This window comes from Phialemonium atrogriseum, assembly GCF_030411735.1.
Source record: "Phialemonium atrogriseum strain 8032-3 unplaced genomic scaffold QBC33scaffold_17, whole genome shotgun sequence".
Classification (NCBI taxonomy): Eukaryota; Fungi; Ascomycota; class Sordariomycetes; order Cephalothecales; family Cephalothecaceae; genus Phialemonium; species Phialemonium atrogriseum.
In genome coordinates, this window is record NW_026848154.1 from 435,985 (window position 1) to 456,854 (window position 20,870).

The 20,870-nt window shown below is 57.4% G+C and overlaps 6 protein-coding genes across 6 annotated transcripts in view; 5 read left to right on the forward strand and 1 right to left on the reverse strand.

The window, feature by feature from the left end:
* Window positions 1-791, forward strand: part of QBC33DRAFT_542998 (acetyl-CoA acetyltransferase) — a 1,974-nt gene extending 1,183 nt beyond the window's left edge. Inside the window, exon 4 of the mRNA XM_060428326.1 lies at window positions 184-791. Within this exon, the coding sequence (XP_060282167.1) occupies window positions 184-608 (425 nt within the window). The 3' untranslated portion in view covers window positions 609-791. The remainder of the gene's footprint in view (window positions 1-183) is intronic.
* A 650-nt stretch (window positions 792-1,441) lies between these two features.
* QBC33DRAFT_560390 (cutinase-domain-containing protein) lies at window positions 1,442-2,630 on the forward strand (the record flags this gene model as incomplete). The annotated part of the gene is made up of 4 exons (XM_060430056.1): window positions 1,442-1,828; window positions 1,947-2,037; window positions 2,105-2,184; window positions 2,268-2,630. 4 exons carry the CDS (start codon window positions 1,442-1,444, stop codon window positions 2,628-2,630), a joined length of 921 nt encoding a protein of 306 aa, XP_060282168.1.
* Window positions 2,631-9,886: 7,256 nt separating this feature from the next.
* On the forward strand, window positions 9,887-13,247 carry QBC33DRAFT_121455 (uncharacterized protein). Its single transcript, XM_060421989.1, has 4 exons — window positions 9,887-9,964; window positions 10,215-10,376; window positions 10,619-10,796; window positions 10,856-13,247. Exons 2-4 carry the CDS (start codon window positions 10,332-10,334, stop codon window positions 13,069-13,071), a joined length of 2,439 nt encoding a protein of 812 aa, XP_060282169.1. The 5' UTR covers window positions 9,887-9,964; window positions 10,215-10,331; the 3' UTR covers window positions 13,072-13,247.
* Window positions 13,248-15,388: 2,141 nt separating this feature from the next.
* QBC33DRAFT_121686 (uncharacterized protein) lies at window positions 15,389-16,974 on the forward strand. The gene is made up of 2 exons (XM_060421990.1): window positions 15,389-16,708; window positions 16,765-16,974. The coding sequence occupies exon 1, from the start codon at window positions 15,529-15,531 to the stop codon at window positions 16,639-16,641; it is 1,113 nt and encodes a 370-aa protein (XP_060282170.1). The 5' UTR covers window positions 15,389-15,528; the 3' UTR covers window positions 16,642-16,708; window positions 16,765-16,974.
* QBC33DRAFT_543022 (N-acetyltransferase ats1) lies at window positions 16,485-17,716 on the reverse strand. Its single transcript, XM_060428327.1, has 2 exons — window positions 17,339-17,716; window positions 16,485-17,264 (listed from the first exon to the last, which is right to left on the reverse strand). Exons 1-2 carry the CDS (start codon window positions 17,379-17,381, stop codon window positions 16,735-16,737), a joined length of 573 nt encoding a protein of 190 aa, XP_060282171.1. The 5' UTR covers window positions 17,382-17,716; the 3' UTR covers window positions 16,485-16,734.
* A 70-nt stretch (window positions 17,717-17,786) lies between these two features.
* On the forward strand, window positions 17,787-20,536 carry QBC33DRAFT_543025 (Metallo-dependent phosphatase-like protein). Its single transcript, XM_060428328.1, has 4 exons — window positions 17,787-18,248; window positions 18,320-18,375; window positions 18,444-19,350; window positions 19,413-20,536. Exons 1-4 carry the CDS (start codon window positions 17,978-17,980, stop codon window positions 20,159-20,161), a joined length of 1,983 nt encoding a protein of 660 aa, XP_060282172.1. The 5' UTR covers window positions 17,787-17,977; the 3' UTR covers window positions 20,162-20,536.
* Window positions 20,537-20,870: the final 334 nt, after the last annotated feature.

The following is a 20,870-nucleotide window of genomic DNA, read 5'->3' on the forward strand; positions in this document are numbered from 1 at the left end:
CGCTGCGGCGGCCGGGGGGGGGTGGCGCACCGCCGCCGCTTATGTCTACCCCCACACCCGCCTGCTGGTTTTGTTAGCCGTGCCCCCCCCCCCCCCCCCCCCCCCCCCCCCCGGCCCAAAACCCCGCGGCTTTTGCGGAGTATTTTCGATAAGCTAACATACCCTCTCTCTCTCTCTCTCCAGCCGCCGCCGTCCTACTGATGAAGCGCTCAACGGCCATCAAGCTCGGCCAGCCCATCGTAGCCAAGTACGTCGCCACGACGGTGGCCGGCCTCGCACCACGGATCATGGGCATCGGCCCGACGGTGGCGATCCCGAAGCTGCTGTCGCAGCTGGGGATCACGCTGGGCGACGTGGACGTGGTGGAGATCAACGAGGCGTTCGCCAGCATGGCCGTCTACTGCCGCGACAAGCTCGCGCTCGACTGGGCAAAGATGAACCCGCGTGGCGGCGCCATCGCCCTCGGCCACCCGCTGGGCGCCACGGGGGCGCGGCAGATCGTCACGGGCTTGAGCGAGTGCAGGCGGACGGGGAAGAAGATCCTCCTCACTAGCATGTGCATCGGCACGGGCATGGGCATGGCGGGACTGTTTGTTAGCGAGGCATGAGGTCGCGTGCCTGGGGGGTTCTCGGTGTGAATGAGTTATGTATTTTTCGGCGACCGAATTGGATATCTATCACTGAAGAGGCACTTGAAAGTGGCTTGTGACGAGATGGATGATGTCTGCTTAGCATCAATATATCATTACTGTAGATATCAACACAACTAGACGAATACCAAGCACCTGCACAATACAGCCTGCCAGTCTTACCTGTATAAGCTGACGGAATGTCCATACCAAAATGCCAAAATATTTATCGCATGCATGACGCCAGGAACCTCTTCGGGCCTGAACTATTTGCACTAGTCCCCGAACCCCGCACAAGATTCCAGCATTGCGGGCAACCAGCTAGCTGGTTGGGCAGTTCTCGGCGGGCCGCGGCCGCATGTGATAGGCGGGGTGCGAAGGAGTGGATGGATGTGGAAGGTCGCCCGCGCATCGCTGAGAGGAATTGGAAGGTCTCGCCGTCATTACTGCGAGGCGGTCGGGATCCAATTGGGAGCTAGGGACCTATCTCTAGGCAAGCAAAGCCATTTCGCGGTTCCCCGCCGGCTGGGAATGGGGCGGGGGCTGGGGCTGGTGGGCCACTTCCGCTCTTCCCGGCTGGTGCAGCTTGGACTCCCTAGGTAGGCAAAAGACTGGCCAACGAAGAGGGAGCTGGACGGGGAAAGTACGTAAGTATATGTCCTAATGTCCCTCAGCAGAAACCCTATTGCTCTATTGTGAGAGAATCTCTTCCTCTTTCGAGTCAATTCCCCTCTCCCCTCCCTTTCCTCCTCCCTCCCTTCCCTGTCCCAGACCTCCCTCGCACCCCGCCGATCGATACGCTACCACCGACCATGGCGAGATCTCGATCTCTGCTGAGCGCCCTCCTCCTCGGCGTCTTGGCGGCAGCGGGGCACGCCCAAAACACCACCACCGCCACCACGGCAGGCGCCCCAGCTACCACCGCGCCCACCGCATCTGATGCGCCCTGCGCGACGGGGCTCCACCTGATCGTGGCGCGCGGCAGCTCCGAGCAGCCCGGCGAGGGTCGCATCGGCGTCGTGGCGGGCAACGTGACGGAGCGGGTTCCCGGCTCGACCGTCGAGGCCGTCGAGTACCCGGCCACGCTGACCGACTACCTCGAGTCCGAGGGCGACGGCGTCGCGGCCATGGCGGCGTTGATCGCCGCTTACGTAGGCAGGTGTCCTGATTCCAGGATTGCGCTGCTGGGGTATTCGCAGGTGAGCAAAAGAAGAGGAAGCCGGTCTTGGGGGGATTGGATGGCGGCGGGATTGGGGCATTCCTGGAGTCGGATGACCTGGCGGTGCGGGGCTGACTCGGTGTGATTTTTCTTTGTAGGGTGGTCAAGTCGCTATGGATGTCGTGTGTGGCACCAGCGAGGAGTCGTTCAACGCGACGGCTGACCTGTCACCGGATTTCAAAGACAATCGTGAGATCCCCCGGGCCCCTTGCACTGTAATTAGATGGCGGAAGACCCTGACCACCTGGCATGACAGTTGTTGCGGTCGTGACCTTCGGCGACCCCAGCCATGTCCCCGGCGTTCCGTGGGACGCTGGTACGAGCAAGAAAGCAGGCGTAAGTTCTCTAGCGACGGGTCACGTTGCAGCACATGCACATGGAAACTCGCTGTGGAATGCTGATGACGCCGGCCCCCGCAGATCTTCCCGCGCGAGAACACGTCGGCCTGCGAGCCATACTCGGACGTCATCCGCGGCTGGTGCGACACGGGGGACATCTACTGCGACAGCGGTAGCGAGCGCCTGGTGCACGGGACCTACTTTGCCAACTACACCATGGACGCGGTGGATTTCATCGTCGGGAAGTTCAACGACTCCAGGGCGGCAGGCGGCTCGGGGGGCTCGTCGGCGACAGGATCGTCTCCTAGTTCAACTGCGAGCACGACTGCCCCGGCTGGACCTACTGGACCTACCTCGACCAATGGCGTTGGATCGCGCCATCCATCAGGCCCAGTCGTGACAGGGCTACTGGCTTTGGCCGTAGCGTGCGTGGCGTTGCTCTAGAGTATCATTTGCGAGTCCCTATTATTATACGAGAGAGATGTATATTTGCCGTTGAAACCGGGTGACCGATGTTGGTTGCAATGTGAATGCCATTCAATCGGCTACAATGACCTAACGGATACACGTATCCGCGCCGATTCATCATTTATGTACGGCCGAAAGACGGCCGAAGAAAGACGGCCGAGTGACAGACCGACGCTGGAAGGCTTGGCCGATGTCAGGGACGGAGGAGAGCACGTTAGAGCTATGGGAGAAAAAGAAAAAAAAAGAAGCTGACATGCAGCGGGTTCCATGTTTTTCTCGAGGCCAAGCCCGTAAAAGTCACGCCACGGCGCAGGTAGTGCGAACTCGTGTTTGGTTAGCCCTTAATCCACACAATATTCCTGGTGCAAATCCCGAAGGGATCTGCGATGATCACCGACTATCACTGATCTTTCCAATTTGACCCAGAGCACCTGTACTTGGGTTCGTTCATCTGATAATTGAACTGGAAAAGAGAAAAGGGAGAGGAAATAACCGGATATATGGAGTTCTGTTATCTGTGTCAATGGCTGGTGACGGGGTCGGTCTCTTATCGTTGATCCAGTTCCAGCTGAGCAGCGCCGTCTCCCCGGTTAGGGCCGCGCCTCGATGCACGGTCGCTCGCTCGCGTGCTAGGATATCGATTTGTGGAGTGGGGCGGTGGGGAATCAGACGCAAGGAAGAGGCTGGGCCCGATGCGTACACTACAGAGTAGGTAGTTCTGGGCTTGAGTCTATCGATTTCTCACGACGGCATTTCCTTCGGCAACTGGTTGACGGCTCAACAAAGTTGAAGAAGTTGGAAATGCTGCTGGTCTTGGATGCTGGCTTGGATTAAGGTTTCAAACAAATACATGTCGCACATAGGGTCTGTGAAGCTTAAGTCAGTTCAATGGGTTCGTTTCCCATGTTTCCCCGCAGTCCGAAATCTGGTCACAGTGGAGCGACGGCTGGCTTGGGGGATAGATTGATGATAGATCTCGCCCGCCATGTCAATCCACGCTAGGATCGGGGATCATAACAGCCACCTTTGAGAACCTGGTTCGTTGTTGGTTAGCACTCTCGCCAGAGACTGATCCGAGATGCGAAATTGGACGTGACCGAGCTGTGGGATGATACATTGACCCCCCCCCCCCCCGACGTGGAATTTCGGGTTCACAAGCAGTGCGTGCTGCAAGCCAAACGCCAAAGTGCACGACAGGGATTTGCTCAGCCAGACTCGGAAGCTCAGAATCGTCTACTGCAGAGTAAGCTGTACGCATTGGCCAATAGACGCGACTTATAGTGGTGATAGGTCCCAAATAGGAAACGAGAGGCAAAATAGGAGTACAGCCCATGAACGCCGGCTGACAAGGTGCAGCTGGGTTGGTGGGCCTTCCAAGCTGGACATGGCCTGTTTCCCCCATCTTCTTCTCCACTCAGCCAGGAACCCGGAATTCTACTACCAATTGTCCCAGTTTTGAGCACTCCAAATGTGAAGGAGAGATTCATTTGAGTCCAAACGAAATGGAAACCAACCGATCTGGCTACCCCAGGTACCTACAACTAGTCCGTCCACGCCTACGCTAGGGCCTTTCTTTCCCGCTTCACCGTTTCCGCCGGATCAGGTATGGGATGGACGTTGTCGTTTGCACCGAGTTGAGACAATCCCGAGCCGTCCGATGCCCTGCACTGGACCCACTGAGCAGGTAGCGATCAACCTGCAAGCCCTAAGCCCTAGCTGCCTGGAGGATCGTCGAGAGGAAACGACACAATGATGATAATATCAGTGGTCCATAGAAAACAGGAAAACCCCGATGGGATGCGTTAAGAGCGATGTGGAGTTGCACCGTATCTCGGCGGGCAAGATTCGTCTGCTGAGCTGCCAGATTCCAGATCCAGGCGCCTCCTGGAGTACCTACTTGTTTTGCATTGGGCAAGTGATACCTAGCGGTCGGAGTTTCCTGTTTGCAGAACTGCATGACTTGAGCAGGGGTGCCCGCCCCAATGCGAAGTACCTGTATCATCACGGGAATCCCTGTCCATTTGCTGCCATTGGCGGGACGTTCTCCTAAATACCAGCATATTCCCTGTTGCCCTTCCCTCACCCAAGTGGAAAACCGATCCGGTGCGAACATCATGCTATCGTCCATGGGGACTTTGGGCAAAGCATAGCACCTGTTGTTGGCTTATTATATTTGTCAAACGACAGCACTCTCTAGGTACCTACCTAGGCAAGGCCGGAAGCGACTCGACGTCCAAGAACATGTGTTTGATAAAGGCACTCCATCTCGGGATGGTATTGCAAACCTGCCGTGCCCAGGAGATCCATGACTCCGGCTTCCTCACTACCTAGGAAAAGCTCCATCCACAGTTGGGAGATGGTTCCAGCAGATTTGAGATGCGACAATCTCGACTGGGACAGTGGGAACACACATCCTCCGATTGCCACCGAGGAAGCATCGATCTCGCGATGATCAGGCGTCATCAACATGCGTCGCCCAATCCTCGATGCCTGGGGTTTCACCACTTGTTACCTCTCTCGTCCGGTGTTGCATACGGGCGTAGGGCTGCACATCGCACAGAAAATTCACTGGTCAGCCATCATCATCTCGAAGTACACGCGTCTTTGCAGAATCGGGGAAACACCAAGATGAAGTCGGATGGCGGCAGAGTGCATCTATTAGGGAGACCACCCGTACCCAAGAGTCTGATCCGTTGGTTTACGTCCAGGTGACAGTGAACTCCCCTGAAGCGTGGGTTGATGAACATGCAACGCTAGTAGCACTTGCTATTATTGGTGAGGGTACGATGGTAATTAACATGATTTTCGAATGCCATGAATGGGAAAACTCGACCCTGGGAAGTGTTCGGTAATACCTACCACCTGCCTGTGGGAGAACGGTTTACAACTTGCACCATGCGAGACACAACGAGGCTCCCACGAGGTGGCAGCCCTGAAACAGTGGCTTGACCTGAACCTATTACATTGAGTGAGACCGGCTATCGAACTGCATCGCTCTCCACGTTGTGGTAGATATCCTTCACGCTTTTGGCCATCACTGCAGACGGTACGTATTTACACCTGCTCCGTCCCTGCCGGCGGGTACGTTCAAAACAATATCGTGGTTGACTCGTTTGTCGTTGCCAGTCGGGAATACTACTGCATCCAGGGAGAATGCAGTCGGTTGGAGGGTGGGGGCGGTTGATGAGATTGGGAGGCCCGGATACGGAAGAGAAAAAAAACAAGGAACAATAACGACATTGTAACCCCTTTCCCAGAAGATGCAGTATTTCAATCTCCCCGGATGGAAAGTTCCGTCTGCTTGGCGGCATCGCGTGGGTGCTCGATCCCGTCGTCCCCAACAGGGCGAACCAGATGGGACCAAACAGAGAAAAATGGAATCGATAATCAATGCGAAGGCAAGTCACCAACCTACCTGGAGAAGCTGGAGAAATGATGGAACGCGAAGAACGCCATGCCTCCTACCTAGGTTCCTAGTCTCCTCCTTGACTGACTGGATGAACATGTAGAGAGACAAAATGCGCGGTGTCAGAGCTGCCCATTGAAAAAGAAAAAGGAAAAAAGAAGGAGAAAAGGAAAGAAAACGGCACGAAAGGTCCAGTGTGTCCTCGTAAAAGTACCCTGGGTACTTGATTCGCGCAAGATAGGTACCTACCTAAGGTAACCCGAATCTGGAGGCGCTTCGCCTCTGGCTCCGATGCAAGGGAGGGAGATACTCCCGTCGATTACCACCTCCGACAGGAGTAATACCTTACCTACCTACCTAAATGGCCAGCGTCTAGAGTTTCTAGTAGTATCGGGTTGTGACTTGTTTATTTGCACATCAAAAGGAAGAACCTGCATCCATGGAAATGGCAGGTGGAACAGATTTGTGGCCTTCTGTGACTCGACATGGGACCTTCCAGTCCTGCCATGTGCCATTCATTGTGTGGCGAGTCACATGGCCTCAAGCCTGGAAGTCCAGGTACAAGAAGGTAGGTTAGGTCCAGGTTGACATTTCCCACTCCCGTGAGTACCGACAGGCCCTAGTGCGGTGATGGACTACCTAATTCGGCGTCCCGCGCATGGCTCGGGCCCTCGGGCCATTCCCTCGGTCGACGCCGCCCTTTCTTCAATTGACCCCAGGGGCGAAGTAAGGCGTTGTTCTATGTGTAATATGTTTATTTCTGTCCTTTTTCCTTGACCCCACCGGTACAATTTGTTGTATTCGTAGGTTTCTTTCCGAGTTGCCTTCGAGGCCTACCAGTGCGGAAACAGGCCCAGGAGGACTTTTGCTTCTGCGGACGAAAATGCTCTCATTCAGGTCACTTGCACCGTTTAATAACGCACTGTACGTGGCCTAGATAATCATGAACGTCCGTCCCAGCTCCAAGTTCACCGACATGCATAACCGCGCTTCTCTACTGGCGGGGCTGTGCACAAAGCGCCCCGATGGAGACGCGTACCACCCAGGCGACGTAAGTTTGGCTGGGAGTGCACACAGCACCACCGCTGGAGTGCTAATTCTTAGTAACACCGTCAAGCTGGATGGCCGGCTTGTCTCCCGCACCTTCTACGACCTACACCGTAGAGATGATCTTCCTTGGCCACTAGAGTATGCCAAGCCGTTGATGCCTCTCCCGCAGCTATGAATAACTAGCCTGGTCCATCATCGGCTAGCACGGCGTGGTTCATGCCAGGACAACTCTGCCGCCAAGGCACGACCAATACCATTGATTTATTAGTGCAAAAAGAGCTCGGAATGGGGCGTTGCTCTGGTTTTGAAGAGGATTGAGCAGCGAAGAAAGTAATGTGGAAAAATGCCAGGCTGGGCAGGCATATTGGAGTTGTTCCCCCCATCCACAGCATGAAATTCCAGGACAAGCCCCCATGTCGCTCAATCCTGGTGCAAATCATGTCAACATCCTTGGCCTTGCACCAGATGCCGGCGTCGCTGCTAACCAATCAGCTGGCAGACAAGCGCCAGAGCACGGACACGAGAGCAACCACGACACCACCTTTTGTTTTGTCTTGCATTGTCGGCTGATCTGCAACTGTATGTGAACGTCATTCCATCACTGTTGTAGACGGTGTAAATAGGTACCTACTGTGGTAACCATCCATATCAATACGACTCTCGGCCCTCCAGTATCCCGGACAAGGACAAGGTCCTTACCTACAAGACAAGATCATTACCCTGTGCCGTATTGATAGCCGTAAAAGTGCCGGGGCGCGGGGGAACTGGCACCTGGCACTGCTGATCTTGGAAAGGATCTCCCGGCAGGTGTACCCCCAAATGAATTTCCCTTTTCTTTTCGCCGTGCAAGGGTGCAAGGCAAACCAATAGTAGAGCAAGGGGTAAGGCTCCCCACCAAATCAGACACCCCCTGCAGCTCCATTCCAGCCCTTCCGGGCAAGTGGCTTGTCATCGGATTGCTAACGACACGCCCCCTCCCACCCTCCTTGTCCTGGGGCGCTCCTCCCCAGCTCACATTCAGCTTGCATCTGCCATGGAACCCGCAGACATACGAACTAGGTACTGTGCTTCACGCATCACTAGTAGGTAGGTAGGTACCTATCCCAGTTGCCTGCGCTCAAGCTGCTTCACCCCTGCCTTTCCCTCCTGTACACGGGGGTTTTCCTTTTTTTTCTCCACTCGTGCAGCTACCTACTGAACCTGGCCAGGCTTTGCACGCCTGGCTTGCTCTATTTGCTTTTCGTTTCTTTTGTTGCGCAAGTCCGGACCCCCTTGCTCTTTCCATGGCCAGATTTGTGTCCTTCTGGGCCCGCCAGAGCACCGTAGTTTACGATGGAGCAATGCCAGTGACATGGAACGTTCGCGGTCCGGCCACCTCCCCCCACCTCCCATTCCCTTCCCTTCCCGTACGCAGTAGGTAACATCTATGCGGGCCCTGCCCTCTCTGGTGTCTTCCCACCCTTCCACCCCACCCCCCCTTCTCCCACCCCTCTGCCCTCTTTTCTGGGTCACTCACCCTTGCAGTTGCAGTCATGCATGTCTTCAGAGACAATGGAATCTTGCATTCAACGGCTGGACCAGCTTCCCATCCCTGCTCACTGTCCTGTCACTCTGCTGGGTCTGCCAAGTTAGCACAGCAGTACCGTTCGCGCGCCAGTGCAGGGGCAAGCCAAAGGTGTACCTACCTACGTTAGGTAGGTAAGGAGGAGAACAGAAGAACAAACCACACCACCGACCGAGATGAGGAACGGCTCCAAAAGGAATACCAAGAACCCTCGGCACACATGGAAACAGGGAGGGGCAACAGAGAAAGACAGATAACTCACCTTCCTACCTTCCTGCCGTGCAATGCCACTTTTATCGGTCTCACCCAACATTCCTTTGACTGTTTGGCGGCTCCGATTTCTCCATCTCCCGGACGGCCGTCTCATGACAAGCCCCGCCCACTGGCCTGTCTCCAAACTTCAGCGACATCGTCTTACTTGACCGACAACTTCTTCTTCCCCAGTTCACATCCTTATTCTTTGTTTTGCTCTAATGCTCTAGACAACAGCATTTGGACGTGTGGTGTTTCGACTTTGTCTCGTGCCCCCCTCCGGTTGTCTTCGCCGTCGTCGTTCGTCTCTGTAATACGGATACCTGCGCGTTCGAACCAGTCCCGGGCCCCGCCCTCCGTTCATGCTGTCAACTGGCGAACTCTTCGTGGAAGCCTGCTTTTCTTGATTGCAGCTGTTCGACGTGTCTCATGCGAACACGTTCGGGATACCTGCATACGATCAGACCTTGAACCCCACGATCGCAGGCCGAGAACCACGGCTTCTGAAATATCGGCTGCCATCCCGGGATCCGTCCTCCCTCTTGTCCTGGTTTATACCAACGCTCGGAAACGATTGTGAGTTCTGGTCCTTTGTCCCCCGTGTTGGCTGTTGTTGTTCCCATCCCCGTTCGACATGAGTGGAGGGGGAGCAGTCGGCTTGCCTGGACTGCTTGCTTTCCAAACGATGCACTCTGCGCGATTGTACGCACGAACTCCCCAAACTGACCGACTTTTGCTAGGCGTCTCGTCGTCCCAACTCTTTGAACGATCTAGTTCTCTCCAAAGTTTGGATCGCTTCAGGTTCCCGAGACTCGACCTGCACTAGTTTTGTTGGCAGGCAACCTGCCCACATCCAATCAGACCCATTCCCCTGGCGGTGTCTCAGTCAGGCATTCTCGTCAAAAGGGACCAGCAATAGGTCTCAAGTTGGTGGAGTGCCTCATTCAACTTGGGAGTGACGCCCTCAGATAACAGCCACCCTGTCCATCTTGCGTGGTTCGTCCGCCACAAATCCAAATCTCAGATTCCCGCTTTTTGGTAAGTTGACACGCTCTTCCACCCCTTTGCATTTCTTCTTCCGGGCCCACACGGCCCTAATTTCGCCATCTGAGTCGTGGTCTCACGCCTGGGGCCTGTAAAAAGGAAGCAAGGCAGATGCTAGCTTGAACATCTCCGAGAAAGAGGCGACATTGCCCTGTCTATCATTTCCGGGAGCTCGATCGGGCCCGCCGGGACACTTGAGAGACATCTGCCACTCAACACATACTTACCCCCGTCTCTCCTCCAGAATACCCGCCTGGATCTGTATCACCACTCCCGAAACAGCCGGCTCAGAACTGCTTGGTTCTGACCAGTTCTGACCACTGCCGACCCTCAAGCACGAATTCCAGAATCGACAGTTCGAATGGCTACTGCCAAGTTTGAGCAGTCGCTCTACAAGGCGTTCGAGGTGAGTCAGTCAGCTTTCGCAGTCGCGGGCAATCCCATGACGGGGGCAATGTGTCGAAGGGCAACAACTCCGCCCCCAGCAATCGCCCAATCTGTGGTGTTGAAAATGAAGCTGGGGCGATCGTGGGCTGTGCAACATCTGCCCCGTTCATTGCGCCGTTGGCCCGGAACCCTCAGCCCTACCAGCCAGGACAGGGCAGCAACAGGATGGAGACGCGCTAACATGCGTCTCACCCAAACCAGCCCGCCTACCAGTCGCAAAGGCCAATCATCGTAGACGACGCTCTTGAATCGCCCGACACGGTAACCCTTCGGTATGAGGAGGAAGCTGTGCGAGGCGACAGGGGCGACCTGCGAGGGGAATCCCCTCCGGGTCTCCTGCCAATGACCACGTACAAGACTCAGCCATCCCAGCTGCACAGTAAGTGCCATCTCAGGTCGGGCGACATGGCAGCGATGCTAACTCTTGGCTCTCTGCAGCGTTTACAGACTCGCCGTATTCGCAGTATTCGTCGCAGTCTTTTTCAACCCAGCAGACCGACAATGCGCCCACGCAGATTAGCCAGATGGCCTTCGGCGCGAACAGCGCCGCAGGGCAGTACATGGCTGCTCAGGGGAATGTAGGACCCAGCGTAAACATCCTCTCCTGCCACCCCAATGCGGGGGGGTACGGGACGAAGATGATGCTCAAGATGTCAAGCCCGTACGACGTGCAGACAATGACGGGAACGGGCCCGTACGCGTACATATCGTTCGGCTCGCATCGAGCCATTGCCCAGATCCTCAAGGACTCGCACCACAGCAACGGAGCATGTACCTACACGATCAGCGCCGACGTGCCGCAGTTCATTTCCACAAACTTCCCGTCGCCGAACAACGTGCCGCTGGGTCTGATAATCGAGAGCGGTAACGGCGAGGAGCTTGCCCGTGTCGACAACGCCGGGGTTTTCACCTACCTTGAATCCCATGGCGCGGCTGGTGCACCTGGTAGCACCGAGGGCAGCACTGGTGACGTGAGTGCACATGAGGAGCTCACGCGAAAGAGCAGCGAGTCACCTGAGCAGCGCGCCAGCCCACCCCAGGGCCTGTCAGTCAGCACGGCCACCACCACGAGTCCGTCGAGCTCGTACAACGCGCTGCCCGCAGACCCGAGTACAAATAGCTACGGCTACCCGCCGGCAGTTGCGGCCGCTGCTGCCGAGGCTCAAGCGGAGGCACAGCAGGCGCACTCCAACTTTGGCGCAGCTGGTTACACGCACGGAACAAACAGCATGCTGGGCACGTACAGAACCTCGACGCTGGCGGATCACTACTCGCGTGCCCCGCCGCCGCTGCGATCGTCGCGTGGCATCGGCTGGACGCCCTACGGCGGCGCCATCGGTACCGTCCGCAGTCCCGCGACGACCATTGCCCACGGCACGCACACAGGCATCACCCGGCCGAGCTTGACTCCCCTGCCCAGGCCGTCGGGCGGCGTGCCCCAGCTTATACGCACAAGCACGCTAGGTTCGCCGCCAGGCGCCGGACTCGCGGGCAACAGCGCATACAACCCGTACGCAATATTCCCGGCTAAGGCCACGCTGAAGATCAATGGCGACCTCGAGAGTATGGCAGAAAACTGGACGCAGGAGGAGTGGGACAACAGACGGCGGATAGTCCTGTTCAAGAAGTCGCAGCAAGGCAGCCAGCTGCAGACGTCCTTCCGGCCGGTCGCCGTCGACGAGCGGCCCCAGAACAGCACCTGCATCAGTTGCATCTGGTGGGCCGAGAAGCAGGAGTGTTTTGTGACTTCGGTTGACACCATCTACCTGCTCGAGCAGCTTGTCGCGTCTCCGGCTCGATTCACCGTCGAAGAGAAGAACCGGATCCGAAGAAACCTTGAGGGCTTTCACCCGCTGACGGTGAGCAAGACCAAGTCGGAAAGCGCCGAGTTTTTCAAGGTCATCATGGCGTTCGGCAACCCCAAGCCTCGCAACATTGAGAAGGACGTCAAGGTGTTCCCTTGGAAGATACTTGGCCAGGCGCTCAAGAAGATAATTTCGAAATACAGCGCGTCGCCATCGACCACCATGGCAGCACCGCCGTCGCATCATCAGTCGCACCTCCTGACGCCCATCAGCATAGGCGGGTCGTACCCAAATCTGCCACCCACGCCCGGGTCGGCAACGGCGGCCACTGACCATGCCACGGCGACGGGATACATCACGTCGGCACATCACCACGCAGACTCGCTGCCGAGCCCACGGCATGTGTCGGGTGTCACGTCTTCGTGGGCGCCGTATAGCACAGGCCCGAGCCGGCCATTATCACCAGGCCTGAAGACACATTCACCCGGCCCGTCGTCGGGTCTTCGCCTCTCAACACTAGCGACGACTTACGACGGCCGAGGGTCGAACCAGGCCACGACATCGCCCTACGGTTATGGCCTGCCGGCATCTGGCAGCCAGAGCCAGCACCCGCAGCAGCAGCAGCAGCACCCGCACCACAACCACAACCACAACCACAACCATGCTCATCACCACCAAAATGGTCAGAGTTACAGCCAACCCCCGGTGCCAGTAACACAAAGCCACCATGGCCGCATCTGGGATGGATACACGGTAGCTGGTGGGTACCCGAGCCACGCAAACCACTCGGCGCACGGGCAGGCATACGGCAACACGGGCGGGTACAGCGACGCCATGCAGCGAGTCTAGGAGTCTAGGCGGTGCGACGGGGCAGCAGCCGCAGCCCGCGGAGAGTTGGAGACAAGACGATCAGAGTTGGTTATTGAAGTGGGTGTGGGGAATCAGACGCGACGCGTTGAAAAAAGTTCGCCAAGAAAAGCATCGACGTCATCTGTTCCGGTCATTGCTTCTTTTTGTTTTCGCGCAACAGCCGCGTGAACCGGCGCAAAATGGCGATTTGGGTCTTTTGCATGCCTCCCCGACACCAAACGAAGCGAAGGCAATTGTCGCCTGGGCGGAGGAGGAGGAGTGGTGATTGAGGTGGTGGATGCTTGGGGTGTCATTGGCGGGAGGTGGTGGTGCGAGGGAGAAGGGATCAGGTGCCGTCCAGTCCCGGCCAATCAGCGACAGTTGCGCACATCCATCCCCAACTTTCCGGCAGTCTTTAGGCACAACCCGAGGTCTCCTGCCCTGCCTACTCGGACGATCTCTCGATATCTGCAAGTTCGAGGGTTTTTTTTTCCCGTTGCGAATCTGCGAATCTCGGATCTTACGTCCCTCTCTGCATGCAGCAACGGGGGAGCCAATCTTGTCCGGTCCACACAGCAACATTCCGCATCCACCGTCCCGGCCAAGGACCAACCCCGCACCCCTGCACCTTCCTTCGTGGGTTGGGTGTGTCGCCTGGTATTCCCGCGTTGCCCAAAGAGTTGCCTGATATCGAAGATGGTGCATGTTCGAGGCGCACGGGAGCATCGACTTGCATAATGCATATCATCTGGCTGCGCCTGGCATTCAGCCCCCTTATCGCCACCCCTTACACACCACCCCTGCCCACAGATCCCTGCCCGGATGCGACCCTGTGCGCCGACCATTTTGTGGGAGATGCACCCAACTTATCATCCGTCGTTCGAAAGGGCCTGTCTTCTGATTGCCTGACAGGAGCCTCTGTCTCACGGGTGCGCAATGGCGGGCCATACCGTCAATACGACACTCCATCGGCGTGGCGCTATTCACGGCTTGAAGCACCATCGATCGCATCCCGTTCCCACATGAAGCGCCCTGGCATCTAACTCCCGCGTGTCCCGCGTGTCCCGCACCAGTGACAGCTTTGCTGCCACAGCGATATATCCACACGCGCACCATGGCGCCCTCGAGCTCACTGCGCTCCCCATTGCCAGGAACGAAGGTGACCGCCATCGGCCCCAGCTGTGCATTCACACGAGACGGAATGTCATGTTTCCACGCATGGTCACGATGGACCCCGGTGCTAGAGATACCCTGCACAAGTGGCGGGTGAGATGCAAAGCCTCACAAGAAAACGCACCTTTGCTCCCCGTGTCACCTTGGCAGCCCTGTGCCCTGTACACAGGGGCGTCGTCATCATCTTGTGCGCTGGTGCCCATCGCCTCTGTTATGGAACTCCACCCCCCGGCCACGCAGCGACCCTCCTGCCGGAGCGACTTCGACTATCACTGTGTAGTCACTTAGCTGACTTGGCCCAGCTAATGTCATCATCTCCTTCGGCCACGACCAGATGTTCTTGGCCGGCATTTACTCGGCGTTTTTTTGGGTTTATTGCCATCTCATTGGCACCGTATTGCATCACGTCTTTTCTCGGACTGGGCGCAAAATCTTGATAGAGGTCACCGAATGGTATCTCAGGGTCACATACACGGATTTCCTTCGTATCCCAGCTATTCGTTTCTTACTTGTCTTGGTGAACTGGGTGGAGTCAAACGTGTCTGCACATTTTCTGTCGGTGGCATGGCCTCGGCACGATTGTTCGTGCTGCCTGGAATCCATTTCGCCGTCTTCAGCACTTTTTCGGGTTGGCTTTTCTATTCATGTCCATTACTTGAGTGTCAGGAAAGGCCTTTCTCCTTCTCCCAATGTATTACGAACCTTAATTAATTTTGAGAATTTCTCCTTATCATGTGTATTCCTAGCCTCTGTATTCTATTGCTGTTGGTAGTTGATCCTGTTGCTGTGCTGTCAGTAGCTGTTGTCGTTGCTGTCAGGAGCTCTAGGTTGTTGATCACTGTTGCCTTTGCTGTTGATACAGTAAGGTACCTAACCTAATGTAAAGGAATGGCCTTCCTCAAGGGGCTGGCTGTTGCCATATATCTCACCGGTGGCCGGACTGGTACACGTGTGCTTCAAAGATGTTCTGGTCCGAGTGCAACTGGCCACACGGCATAGAGCGCATTGCGTGGCAGTTCCTGCCGAGGGTGCTGGTGTACATGGTCGTAGTACGGATAGCCAGGTAGTCGCCGAGTAAATTAATGTCATTATATCCCCAGGAGAGACGCGACGCGTAGAGTGGATGGTCCAAGTGGCCGGATTGCAAAGCGTGAGTAGGGTGGACTGTGCACTTCCTGTCACCGATTACATAACCACATCCAAATATTCCGTACTTTGCCAGGCCTAGTCAGAACTCTACCAAGCCAACATCGTGAATATCTTGAAGCAGCCAGAGTCGGGCCAATGTCGAAGCCCTCTCTCCCAGCCCCCGTTCCGCAAGGTGCATTGCACTTGTATCGACATCTCCTCAGGGAAGCCTCGTATCTCCCACCCGTCTGCCAGCCCTTCATCTCGGAGAGGATCACAGCGCGATTCCGCAAGCACCGTCCTGATCCCGACCCGGCCCCGAGCCTGCACCAGGCAAGCCATGGCCTCCGATACCTGCGGGCCGCCAACGCCGGCGACATGACGCGGATGCGCCGAGTCCTGCTTCTCGCCTTTGGCCGTATCGGACGCCGCCGCCGGGAGTTGCTGGACCGCCTGGTTCGCAAGGATCCGCCCGCGGACTCGGCCGCCCTTCAGGAACTAATCCATTCTGCCTCGGCCAGGTCAGGTTCAGAGCCCGCCGACGGGCCCGACGACTGGCTTGCCAAGTGGGACGTCGGGAAGATCCGGGCCTTCCTCGCCTCGCAGTCCCAGGCCGGCATTCAGAGCTCCCCGCGGCCGGTCCTCAAGAGCAAGCACGTAAATCCCGAAAAGTCGATTCCCACCGAGAACACGTGGGGCCGTCCACTACATCCGAGATTGGCAAGGTCAAAGCTGAAGAAGGCCTGGAAGAAGCTTATTGATAGGGTACTGCCGCCGGTACCGCATGGGGAATGGGAGGTGCTGCGGGACCTAGCAGCTGGGAAGCTGACAGGCCCCGAATGGACAGTACCAGCCCGGCGCCCCGTTGCTGCACCTAGCGACGAAGCTGGAAGTCAGGAGCAACTGTGGCACTGGGTCCCGTACACTATCCAGCCTGTCCGGCAGGTGGAGCGGAAACACTCGCGAAGGTTCAAGCTCATGACCGGATCCGTAGACGACGGCTCGTTGCTCGGTTCGTCGCCGGCGAAGGTTCACAATTACACGGCCCGATTCTGGCGGCGCCTCTATTCACACGTGTGGCACATGACGGCAACGATGGAGAAGAAACCAGTCGGCAATGGGTGGAATATCAAGTGGGGGAACGCACGCCTGGAGCTCTCTCCGCCGACAGCCGGCCATGCAGAGTTCTTCCAGGGAGTCTCCAAGGACGGCAGACTTTCCGCGACGCCGGCGAAGGGACAGAAGAAGCAGCCATCTCCAGTCGGTTGACATACAATCCTGTTTACACCACGACACACACCCCTTATCGCCCCCGGAGCCGCAGCCTCACTACCTCGTCTCCTCTCCTCAGCCGTCATGGTATCAATCCAAGAGTCGAGCCAACCCGGTCAGCGCCTCCCCGTCGACACGCATCCCCACCCACTCGTCCAGCGCCTTGGCGCCAATGCTCTCGTAGAACTTGATGCTCGGCTCGTTCCACTTCAGCACGTTCCACTCGAGACGCCCGCCCCGCATAGCCTCGACCTCCTTCGCCAGCTCGACCAGCAGGCGCTTCCCGTAACCGTTGTTCCGCTCCGTCTGCCGCACGAACAGGTCCTCGAGGAAGATGCCAGGCCGCGCCCGCCAGGTGCTGTAGCTGTAGAAGTACAGCGCAATACCGACGGTCTCGCCGCCGGCGTTGGCCAGCACCAGGCAGCGGGCGGGCCGAGCGGGGGAAGTCGGCTCGGTCTGGGGGAGGCCCGGGGTCTGATCTGGGGAGTCCGAGGTCGGACCGGAAGGGGAGGGGGCGAAGGCTATTGTCGAGAGGAGCTTCTCCTCGGTCGCCTCGACGCTGTCGATCTCGTGCTCGTAGTCGGCGAGCTCGCGTATCAGCTGGAGGATGTCGGGAACATCTGGCGGCCCATGTTGTTGGTCGTGGTTCCCACCGCGTTCGCGGGCTTCTGGTGGGGAGGAATGGGGGACAAACCTTCCCGCCTTGCATGGCGGACAGTCGCTTCGCCGGGTGCCATGTCTCTCTGTTTGGGGCTTGCGTACTCTATGTATATATCCTTGAACTCAACCACTGTAGCAAGTAGGTTGGCAAATAGGTACAGAATTGACAAAATTTTATAAAACAGGAACCACTGCACTACGAGTAAGGTACCCCACCACTGCCCACCACTTTGGCGGGGTTCCGCAGCGCTGGGTGGCGGGGTGAACAAATTAGGTAATTGAGCATCAGGAGCACACCCAACAGATCAGCAATCGCACTGAGCATTGCAGTTCCACACGAAGTTGGTTGGATATTATTGATCGGGCATACAGCAGCCCACAAGCATAGCATTTCATATGCGTTGGTGGTTTCGTGCCACTGTAGCATCTTATAGGTCCAGAGGTAGGAAGTAAGTTAACCTTAGCCGATTGCCTCTTTGCCCCTTCTTATCTGCGCGGTTATGTCATCCTCCTGGGGAACCTTGTCCAACCACAAAGAAGAACAGCTTCCTTTCACATTGATCGCTTAATCGGGGTTCAAGTCTCGTGCCTCTCTGCCTAGATAACGGCGACTAACTATTTAAGCCTTCCAACGTGCTGATCCCAGTCGGAGACGGCCAGGAAGTAGGAAGACATGGGTTCCTCGGTGGCTCCCGGCTCTGCTGAGCCAACAGTGACCTTCAGCTCAGGTCGCGAGTCTGAGCCGCCGGACTTGAGGATCGTCCACTTCAACGATGTTTACCATCTGGATCCGTCATCGGCCGAGCCCGTAGGCGGCGTGGCCCGGTTCATCACGGTCTGCAGAGAATACCGCGACGACAAGAGATTCGCAGGCCAGCCTGAGCTCATCACCCTCTTCTCCGGCGATGTCTTCAACCCCAGCTTGGAGAGCTCTATCACAAAGGGTTTGCTCCCCCCTGACCACCCATCACCCATTCCACATTACACTTCAATCGTGCTCACACAACATCGACAGGCCGGCACATGGTTCCCATCCTTAACAGCATTGGGACCGACTGCGCCTGCGTCGGGGTAGGTCGTGATCCGGGCGAGGCCCCCGTGGTCTTTACGTTACGAGATGCTGACAGCGACGGGTCTAGAACCACGATCTCGATTTCGGAGTAAAGCAGTTTCGCTATCTGACATCCAAGTGCGACTTCCCCTGGCTGCTCGCCAACGTCCTCGACCCGGACCTGGGCGAGGACGTGCCGATCGGGAACGCGCAGCGGACGCACATGCTGACGGCGTCGAACGGGCTCAAGATCGGGCTGATCGGGCTCGGGGAGCGCGAGTGGCTCGAGACGATCAACGCACTCCCGCCGAACCTCATCTACCGCTCCGCGACGGCGGTGGCGAAGGAGCTGGTGCCGCAACTGCGGGCCGCGGGGGCCGATATTGTGATTGCGCTGACGCACATGCGCGAGCCCAACGACCACAAGCTGGCGCAGAACATGGGCGGCGAGATCGACCTCATCCTCGGCGGCCACGACCACTTCTACGCGCACAGCCTCATCAACGGGACGCACGTGCTCCGCTCGGGCTGCGACTTCAAGCAGCTGAGCTACCTCGAGGTCCGCAGGTCGGACCGGCGGCCGGGCAAGTGGGACGTCGACATCTGGCGGCGGGACATGGTCAAGTCGGTGCCCGAGGACCACGCGACGCTGGAGCTCGTCGACAAGCTCACGGCGAAGCTGAAGAAGAGCCTCGAGAAGTCGGTCGGCTGGACGGCCGCCCCGCTGGACGCCCGGTTCACGACCGTCCGGCTGAGGGAGAGCAACCTGGCCAACTTTGTGTGCGACGTCATGCGCCATTACTACCAGGGCGACTGCGCCATCATGGCGGGCGGCACCGTCCGCGGCGATCAGATCTACGCGCCCGGGCCGATACGGCTGAAGGACATCACTGACTGCTTCCCCTTTGAGGACCCCGTCATGGTCATCAAGGCGTCTGGGAAGTCTATTTGGGGCGCCTTGGAGAATGGCGTGTCGTTATACCCGGCTCTTGAAGGTTCGTGTGTTGCATCAGTATACGTGATGTGCAAAACCCGCAGATTCTGATCATATGTTTAGGCCGCTTCCCGCAGGTGTCGAATATCAGGTTCAAATTTGATCCTTCTAGGCCACCGCAGTCTCGGGTCCTGTCAGTCGAGATCGACGGAAAGCCTATCGACCACAAGAGGCTCTACACCGTTGTCACGAGGGGATACATGGCCCGCGGCAAGGACGGCTACACCGACCTCCTCAGCCGACCCGAGGGCGGCGAGTGCGAGGAGGTCGTATCAGAGGAGAGCGGGATGCTCATCTCTACGATGCTGCGGCAGTACTTCATGGCGCTCAAGGTGGTCCGGCGGTGGTCCAACTGGGGGCCCTCGATGGCCCGCCACTGGGGCGAGGTGGTCACCAACGTGTGCAAGTGCCACCCGGTGATGCAGCCCAAGTCGTCGCGGCGGCCGCCGCAGCAGTGCGGGGCGGCCGAGACGGCCGAGGGATGCATCCACGGCAAGCGCAAGTGCGCCTGGGACGAGTGGACGCCGGCGAAGCTCCGCCAGCGGCGCGGGAGCATGCCGCCCGTGGACGAGGCGGAGGACAGCGACGAGGAGGGCGAGACCGCGGACGGGGACGGGGACGCCGACCAGGTCATCTTGGAGAGGGAGCTGCGCATCATGCGGCGCGTCTTCAAGCAATGGTGTCGCCGCGCCGGGGTCCGCGGGCAGACCTGCGACGACCTGCGCGAGGCCGAGTGCGAGGTCGAGTGGACGAAGGCGATTGCGCCGAAGCTTGAAGGGCGGATACAGATGGTTGGGGAGAAGGAGAGGTAGAAGTCATACACCAAAAGCTAAAAAAGCCATGTGTTTAGAGCAAGGCTTGGTTGTCTGGTATAAGGAGTATCGTGTCTAATTCCAGGGTATCTAGTATAGCGCTAGACTAGGTATAGAGCATCGCACCTCCGTGCCTGCCTGCCTACCTACGTTACCATGGCCGTGATTGTTGGAGCTGGTTTGGGTATAATGGAAGCCGCAGGTCCACTCTCTCTACTTGAACCCCCCCGTCTGTTCCGCTATTCATTTCTTTCGGCAGTGGCCCGTGACATTCTGTTTCTTCCCTCTCTACCAACCTCGTCTTGGGCCGACCGATAATGCCGGATGCGTACACATAGATAGCGATAATACGAGAAAATAGGTGGAATAGAACCCAATTACCGTCGCCCTCGTCATCCTCGTCAGTGCGACACGTGCAAAAAGCGCTTGCTTCGATGATCATCCAGTAGGGTTTCAGGTCTGGATGGTTAGTGTCGCGTGGGTGATTTCGATTTTTTGGGTCAAATCCCCAAGCTCGGGGCACGTGAAAAGCGGGTCGTACCTGGTAAACTCTTGCATCCAACAACGCCCCATCTCGAACCTCTGCAAAAAAAAACCAAGGTTGCCGACCTAGCTTTCGACCTTTTTTTGCAACACACACCTCGACTTTGAACTTCCATATTAAGCATCGCACCAAGCCACAACAAAAAATCCATCCTCCAGCATCGTT

Bases quoted from the DNA above. Each gene is read 5' to 3' on its own strand.
- QBC33DRAFT_543022 (XM_060428327.1), bottom strand. From the start codon at position 17,381: ATGGCACCCGGCGAAGCGACTGTCCGCCATGCAAGGCGGGAAG. The intron at 17,265-17,338 runs GTTTGTCCCCCA...ATGGGCCGCCAG, and splicing joins CCGCCATGCAAGGCGGGAAG to ATGTTCCCGACATCCTCCAG.
- QBC33DRAFT_121686 (XM_060421990.1), top strand. From the start codon at position 15,529: ATGTCGAAGCCCTCTCTCCCAGCCCCCGTTCCGCAAGGTGCATTGCAC.
- QBC33DRAFT_543025 (XM_060428328.1), top strand. From the start codon at position 17,978: ATGGGTTCCTCGGTGGCTCCCGGCTCTGCTGAGCCAACAGTGACCTTC. The intron at 18,376-18,443 runs GTAGGTCGTGAT...CGACGGGTCTAG, and splicing joins CCGACTGCGCCTGCGTCGGG to AACCACGATCTCGATTTCGG. The intron at 19,351-19,412 runs GTTCGTGTGTTG...TCATATGTTTAG, and splicing joins GTTATACCCGGCTCTTGAAG to GCCGCTTCCCGCAGGTGTCG.
- QBC33DRAFT_121455 (XM_060421989.1), top strand. From the start codon at position 10,332: ATGGCTACTGCCAAGTTTGAGCAGTCGCTCTACAAGGCGTTCGAG. The intron at 10,377-10,618 runs GTGAGTCAGTCA...CACCCAAACCAG, and splicing joins CGCTCTACAAGGCGTTCGAG to CCCGCCTACCAGTCGCAAAG. The intron at 10,797-10,855 runs GTAAGTGCCATC...GGCTCTCTGCAG, and splicing joins TCAGCCATCCCAGCTGCACA to CGTTTACAGACTCGCCGTAT.